The 8,052-nt window shown below is 43.8% G+C and overlaps 1 protein-coding gene and 1 long non-coding RNA gene across 2 annotated transcripts; one reads left to right on the forward strand and one right to left on the reverse strand.

The window, feature by feature from the left end:
- The first annotated feature begins 1,339 nt into the window (after positions 1-1,339).
- LOC130539595 (growth/differentiation factor 15) lies at positions 1,340-3,853 on the forward strand. The gene is made up of 2 exons (XM_057058080.1): positions 1,340-1,733; positions 2,101-3,853. The coding sequence occupies exons 1-2, from the start codon at positions 1,352-1,354 to the stop codon at positions 2,874-2,876; spliced, it is 1,158 nt and encodes a 385-aa protein (XP_056914060.1). The 5' UTR covers positions 1,340-1,351; the 3' UTR covers positions 2,877-3,853.
- Positions 3,854-4,146: 293 nt separating this feature from the next.
- LOC130539607 (uncharacterized) lies at positions 4,147-7,790 on the reverse strand. The gene is made up of 4 exons (XR_008954176.1): positions 7,661-7,790; positions 5,766-7,581; positions 5,205-5,542; positions 4,147-4,875 (listed from the first exon to the last, which is right to left on the reverse strand). It is a non-coding gene; the product is annotated as an uncharacterized LOC130539607 (long non-coding RNA).
- Between the last annotated feature and the right edge of the window lie 262 nt (positions 7,791-8,052).

Consider the following 8,052-nt stretch of genomic DNA (forward strand, 5'->3'; position numbering starts at 1 on the left):
AAGAACTAAGTCTATTCTTAGATGACAATAGACGATTCTCTAAAGGACTAAGAAACCTCTAGTAACCTAATCAAATAGAAGAACTGCCAGTGAAATATAAACCTAATTTAATTTCACCGTTTTTCACTTGATTCAAGATTATTTTGGTTCAGCTCTTATAAGTAAAAGTAAGTGGAACACATGAAATGTTGGTGGTTTTCAGTGTGGTAACCTGTTCAGTCTTGCATTCACTTTGTTTGTCCTCCCACACACCACACTTGTATTAACCTCCAGAGCAGAAATCACCTCGTCACGATGACAGTACAGGTTGTGTTTGTGTTTCTCCACCACATCTCCTGCAGTGAGGGATGGGGAGGAATAACAGAGAGTGAGAGTCGAACGCGGCTCAAACCGCACGCTCGGCCTGCATGAGTCACTTTACTGCACCTTTAACACACTTGTTTCATCACCTAAGCATTCTCAGAAATTCACACACCTCCCAATTGTGAGTTTACCAGGTTTTTTTTTTTTTTATCAGGCTGGTTTTTATGGGCCATTTATAACTTAAAAAAAACACTTCAGAAACACATCCATAAAATACTTCAATGTACTTAAAGTATAATCTATAATTACTTTAAATTACATAGACCCAGTCCACTTCTAGATACCTGGCTGGGTTTTTAAAGTTTACATATCACCCTTGAAACACATTAGTCCCTGAAAGTGGCCTGATTTGTTGTATAAGAATCAGAATGAAGGGGATTTAACTTTCTCAGCAATTCTCAGCAATTTCATCATTAACAACACCTCATCTCACAGGACAACTGTCTGAAACTGTGTCTTGGTGTGTAACCTCTCCTACCAGAGCCCTCTTCAGTTCTGAAAAAGCACAAAACATCTGTGTGATCCAGCTCTTTACAGATGTGTGTCAACACCATTACTGTAAGGCTCTTAGTCATAGCCAGTTCCCGATTTCTGCTGATAAGATAAATTCTTTATTTGTTTATACCTCTTTTCTGTAACCGTGGGGCATTTATTCTGGGTTGGCAGTAAGTTATTTATAATACAGCTGCTTCCTCCATATTGGTAGGTAGATGAGATGTGAGGGGATCCCGCCATGGCCTCATTATTAAGCCCTGAGGTCATTTTATTCGACCCTCTCCTATTTCAACTTTCAGCTCCCACAATGTGTCATTTAAAAGTTGGCAGGAGTTCTCGTTTGGACTAACTTCACGGACGGCCTGTCAGACAATGCCACAAGATGTTGCAACACAGTGATATAATGCCTGAGCCCATCACATGCTCACCTGACTGTCCAGGGGTGTGGCATCCTACCAGGACTATAAATAAAAGCATGTCAAGAATTTCATTTATGGACAAACTTCATGTGAAGAGCTGCAGCACCTGTGGAAGAAACCTACCAGACAGGCTCGCTATGCTCCGTTCGCTCCCCGCCTATCAGCTTGCACCCTGCGTGCTCCTGGTTCTCCTCGCCTGGCCCGGGGAGGGTCGACCCGATGTGGCCCCCAAGAGCGCGCCTGTCGCGGACACTCAGAGGTCGGAGCTCCTGGAGGTGGTGAAGGCGGGGATCCTCAGCTCATTGGGCATGGAGCGGGAGCCCAGACCGGCACGGAAGGCCTCGGAGGAAGAGCTGCGGCGCATGTACCAGTCCTACTGGGAAAAACTCAGAGAGATGGGAGGCAACTCCAGTCGGATGATGGTGGAGGCAGACCAACACTCCAGTGTTCATCCAGGTAGGGGCAAGAAGTGATTTGAATCTGAGTGGGCGTAGGAAGGAACGTTTCATGACAAACTCTAAATAAAACCTTCACATCTGCAGTCCAAACCATCACTTTCGATGTGGCTGTACTATTAATAGCGTCTGTGTCAGTAGTTGTTCCACTGAGAGGAGCTTTATCTACGTAGACCTTGAACATTTGAGCGAGCTTGGAAGCAGAACTTGTATAAGTGCATAAAAGCAAACGCATTCCTACAGCTTTTGGAAATCACAAGTGTGACAGACACGCCTTGAACATTTAAACACTCTCCAACAGGTTGGAATCTAAGTAGGTGTAAACGGGTTCTGGGGATGCGTTTTGATGTGTTATTTGTCTGTTTCAGGGCAGCTGATAAAGGTGCTTCGGAGGGGTGGAGGAAGGGGCTCAGGTCGGCACGTGCGCTGGTACAGAGCTATTTTCCAGAGGAGCCACCACATCAAGGCCGAGCTGACGCTCGCTCGGGCCGAGCTGAAGGTTTCCAGGCAGATTTTAGACAGAAACCCGTCAGCCCTCGCGGGTCAGGAGGTTAAAGTTAAAATAGACAGAAGGAAGAGGGTGAAATCTGCTGCATGGATGGATATGACCCAGCCTGGCACCGTGGAGGCCAGGCTGGACATCAGCTCCGAGGTGGGAAGGTGGATGAGAGGCAACGGCAGGCAGGAGCTGGTCGTGGACGTTGGCATAGCTGTGGATGGGGAAGGACAACCAGAAGCAACTCCAAACATTTCTCTGGAACTAGACTTGAGGAGGTCCAAAGGGGCCCACGGGCTGAGAGCGGCCCGCTCCGTCAAGGAGGACGACTGCAGCGAACAGGGACTGTGCTGCCGGAAGTTTGTCACCGTGTCCTTCAAGGACATCGGCTGGACGGACTGGGTGGTCGCCCCGGCTGAGTACACAATGCATTTCTGCGACGGCGCCTGCCCCCACAACTACAGGCCGGCGAGCATACACACGCAGGTGAAATCACGCATGCATCAGATGACAAAAGGAGGGATTCCTCGCCCCTGCTGCGTGCCGGCGGCCTACGAGCCCATGGTCCTCATGCACTACGACAGCAGGGGGAACTTGAAGCTGAGCCCCTTTGAGGACTTTATTGTCAGTAAATGCCACTGTGCCTGAGGGGGAGAAGTCTGTTTGTTTGTTTGTTTGTGGGGCGATAATCCCCGAAAATCAAGTTGCATGATTTAACAAAAAACCTGATGACATTCTGACTTTTATTTTGAAAAGTCATAATTTTCTATGTATAATAGTTTTATATCCACCCAGCCATAATGTTACCTTTATAAATATTTATTTCAACATCTATTTATGATTGTTAACATATTTGTCTTTTTTATGGTCATTTTCATTCCAGATATTTTGTATAAAGAGCTTCATAGAGGTGTTTTGTTTCTTGTCTCGTACATTTCAATAACAAATATCAAAACAGCAGCATGTTTCCTGTTTAGAGCGTGAATACGATCCCCCCCTTTCATCGTTTATCTGAAGGAAAAATTTCACACTCTGTAGATTCCGGAGGTCGGGATGAGCTGGAGTCACCGGTGTTGTTCTAGTTTCTATCTTAGGTTGATAACCTTGAAGCAGTGTTGACCTTGGCCTTGACCACCTATTAAGTTATAAAAAGCAGAAGGAGCAAACGTTTGTTTAAGCTGACAAGGAAGATGGGAATTTCCATGGGGGGGGGGGGGGGGGGATGCTCGCTCTGTTCTGCTGGCGATTACACATTAAAATACTTTAAAGTTATTTTAATTACACATGATCTTTGTTACATAAAGGAAACAGGAGGACTGCCAACACTGGGAAAACTAGTTTGGGACTACTTGATGCGTCTGAACAAGCTCATTCTTGTTCCAGAATCCCCCTGATGTCGCTTTTTATCCACGACCAGTTTCGTTCTGTTGCAACTTCTGGGACAGTGACAGTGAAACTCGTTTAATGTTTAAGAGCTCCCAAACAGCTGAATCAATAATTAACGCTACTGTATTTGTGAATGAGTGGAGACCAAATTCTTTTGTACAAACGCAGAAGGTGACTTGTGAAGCACTGCAGACATGGATGCCTGCTGTACCATTAAAAACAGGTTCAATGAAGCCTCAGATGGTTTGTCTGTGTGCATTTTCCAGTTTCCTTCCATAGTCCAGAATCGGCCCATTTGAGTGATGGGAGACTCTCGATCCGAGTGAGTGAGCTAGTGGGGTGTGTGTGTGTGTGTGTGTGTGTGCGTGCGTGCGTGTGTGTGTGTGTGTGTGTGTGTGTGTGTGTGTGTGTGTGTGTGTGTGTTGAGGGACTGGCGACAAGTCTAGAATGGATTCCTGGCCACTTGCTGTCAGACATGTGGTTTCACATCTCATTTGTCAAAGTAACAGAAAAATTACTCCAAGCCTCACAATTTTCGATGATGTGCATGTTTAAAGCTGTGAACATCAGCAGTTACAAACAGTTTCTTTTTCTCCGCGCTATAGCAGATCTGAATTATCCATCAAACCGCTTTGAAAAGATAAAAGAGAAGAAAAAAATGACCACTTTCAATTCCAAATGCTAATTTGTAAATTTGACAGTATTTTAAATTTGCTGACTGAATTGGAACAACAACAAAATACTTTTGGTGGCGGCAAAACGCCCCAAAACACGATCAGAACTCAGACACGAGTAAATAAGGCAGCTTTAGCTGAGACAAAATGAAAAATCGAAACGCGCTGAACTGACTGCAGCTCTAAAGCGTGACACTTTCGCGTCTGTGTGAGCTCTATTGAAAGCAAAACATCATGTTCCAGCGACAGTTGTCGGAATGATTTATAATTCCACTGCTTGGTTCATATACAGCAGGAAAACATCTATAATTTATGGAAAGTGTCCACTCAAAGATGAACTATTGTTTGGAGTTTACAGGTCAGCTGTGCTTCAGGAAGTGGGGGAAAAACCCTAAATCATTTACAACATTTCTACCAGTAAATTAAGTAAAAGCAGACCCACATCCCATCATGCATCTGGTAAAATATACAGATCTTCAGAAGAGTCTGCCAGGATGGCGAGGTTGCACGCTGGATCGTTGCTGTAAATTGCGTCATCTGAGAAATCACACTGCAAGTACATATCCTCCCCATGATCGGAAGGTGCCCTGCGGGGAAAACAGGATTTTGACACCAGATCAATATCAACATGTACGCTTCAGTTTCAGGGTTTAATTCTGGATAAAAAAAGACGTTTAACAAGCGCTTGGTTAACAGCTTGGACGCTGCAAATGAAAGAAGAATGTGTTTATACATCAGGATTGTGTAAAATGAGGAAATTCACACTGCAGGTTTCTTCATCTGCTTCCTGAATGTCTCTTTTTTCACACTATTGTGAATTAATAAATGTGCACGGTTCTGCAAAATGAACCACACGTGCGAAAAAAGCCCAAACTTTAAGTAAAACCTGAAAAACACCTCATGTGTGATCATTTACCCTCTCTGGTTGACGAGGCTGGTGTTGCCTTTAGCCTTTTGAGTGGTCAGGTTTTCATAAATGGGCATCTGCTTGACCGAGCGTTGCCCCCTCACATGGATGTATGGATGGGAATCGGCCACCGGAGCCTCATTACCCGCCTCCTTCTTCTGGCTTGTTCTGGGTGCAGACTGGAACGTCCTCCTGATTTTACTGCGGTATTTGTACACAACTACACCAGCTGGGATCAGAAGCAGCAGCAAGAAGACCACAGGCCATGCGGGTGCACCTGAAGCAGAACCGGAGCCCAAACACGTCCCGGTGTTATTCCCAAAGACGCACGTGGCGTTGTCCATGATCTTCCAATAAGAAAGCAAGATGAGCACATTTTTAATGTCATCCCGTGTCAGGCCTGTTTAAAGGAGTCATTCACCGTTTCCACTTCTTTTTGGTTAGTGTTTCATTAAGATCTAAGACAGTGATTAAAATTGGCATTTCGGGCTTACAGGCCAAAACCAAGTTTAGACAAAGAGCAAAGTCAACTTAACGGAGCATAAATCAATAAAGAAACAACGAACCTACCGAGCAAACATGCAGCACAGTGGGTCAGGGTCTGAGCGGTGAGTCATGTAGTCTCTGTAAACGTCTTACAGATGAAATGGTAAACTTCCCTTTTTACTGAAATCAAGGAACTAGGCAATGAAAGAGCAGAAAGCAGAAGATTTCTTTTCTAAAAACAGAAAATTAAGGGTGACTCACCTCACTGTTATTAAATCTGACTTTGGAAATTGCTTACATTACTTAACCAGATGCGAGTTCGGTTCTATTCTGTTTTCTTTAATTTAATTTTGTTTTATTTTGACATCAGAACGTGTGACCTAAATCCATATGTTTGAGGACATGTTGTGACATGGAACTGCCACTGAGGTGCTCGCAGAGACTCCAGAAGGAGCTTTAACTCCCCCTGCTGTTAGTTAAAACGCAGCAAAGTCTTGTTCCACTTGCTACAAAAGGCTGGTGAAGTAATAAGGTTTGTGACTTGATCCAGCTGCGTCAGGCTGTTTTATCACAGAGGTGATGTGACGTACTTCAGCTCTGGTGACACGTGATCCTGCACCGTTCTCACATATTAACACATATTTAGTGTTTGTTCCCATTGCACCGCAGCAGCTGCATGACTTGAAATGGTTGTATTGGTTTTAAAGTGTTTGAAACCTAGTTTGGTTTTGTAGGAACCCAAAAAGGGCTGAAAGTGAGGCCATGTGAAACAACATAAAGAACCAAAAGGACCATCCAGACTTTCGGGTTTATCGGAGACATTGAACCGAAACTTTGTTCTGCCGTTGAGCTGGTGAAGTTTATAGTGCCTTTGAATATGCCCAGGCTGGACATTGTGCCTAATAGATCATTGTTAGGGAGAAAAGGATTAGTTTTCTCCCCGTGCCGTTGCCTTCAAAGGAATGAGACGGAAGCTTCAGTTTTACTTGCTGCAAGGGCAACTCACACGTCTGCAGTGTGAGCTACAAAGTGTAAGCCTTGACAAGATTTATTTTATACTAGCACACGGACATGTAGGATTACAATAAGGGTAAGTGTAAGCGTCACACGATAAAACAAAGCATGATACATACAAAAAGAACATATAAGAAAATAGGGATGGTGTGTCACAGGATGGTCAGGTTGGCTCCTGCTATCCCGAGGCGATAGAACGCCAGTTAAAGCAGGTCACAGGATTCTGCACAGGAGTGATAATAAGCGGTTACAGCATTGCTATATGAACAGTTTGAACCTAACAATAATAGTGCCTTTGAAAATCCAAGGTAGTTTTCTCTGTCAACTGGACTGTGTTTCTTCTCTTTGAAGACGTTTTCGCCTTCTTCAGTTCTGAACTCGCTGGGGACCTTTGAAAACAATTCCAGAAATGCTCAAAGTGTTTCAAACTGGGCCAATTCAGGAATACACCCTCCACTGGCAGGGGGTAATCACGGTAATTGCTTTAACCGGTAATGTAATAACTCTAACAATTGCTCTCCTGCTCCTGCAGCCAGGGGTTGCTTCATAATTCTCTGTTTCCATGGTGACTTTATACCCAAATTATATTCTCCTGAATGGCAGGTGCGATAGATGCACTATGTGTTTGGTGCATGTAAGGTGGGGAAATTAACAAAGCAAATATTTAAGACTTTTTGGGACCAAGGCTGATGACACAGTAGACATAAAGCTCACATGACTCTTAGTGTCGTACAAGCAACGGAGGACAATCTAGAGTGAAAGTCCCACTGCAGCAAACAAGCAGCAGCAGGCAGTGGTCATTTTCTCCTGACTCATGCGCTCACTAGTGGAATGGCAAAGAATTGTCACCTCTTTCTCCTTCTCTCCTAAGAAGCCACTTGTTTCCCTGTGTGGAGGAAAAAAGCAATTGATTATCTGGAAGACGAGTTTAGACACTGTTTTTGGAGTCATCGGGGTGCATGTACCATTCTGCAGGAGGAGGCAGAGGAGGAGGAAGACGAGGAGGAAGAGGAGGAGGAGGAAGACAAGACTGCCACTTTTGGGTCACAAAAATTCAAGTTAGTAAAACTTTATTTCCACACTGTCCATTCAACTTTATTAAATTAAAATTTAAACAAGAGGTGTTTTACTATGCATAAAATTCCATAAAAGGTCACATGTATTTCTACAAAATCTACTTTAGGGTGGGAAATGGTTGACAAATAGAACCCACGCTCTAGTGTCATAAATATGTAGAAACACAAAAAATACTAACTAACCATAGTAAAACTGCGAGGTTACACGATCTGCAATACTACTACTACTACTACTACTACTAATAATAATAATAATAATAATAATAATAATAATAATAATA

Source organism: Takifugu flavidus, chromosome 15 (genome assembly GCF_003711565.1).
Source record: "Takifugu flavidus isolate HTHZ2018 chromosome 15, ASM371156v2, whole genome shotgun sequence".
Taxonomy (NCBI): domain Eukaryota; kingdom Metazoa; phylum Chordata; class Actinopteri; order Tetraodontiformes; family Tetraodontidae; genus Takifugu; species Takifugu flavidus.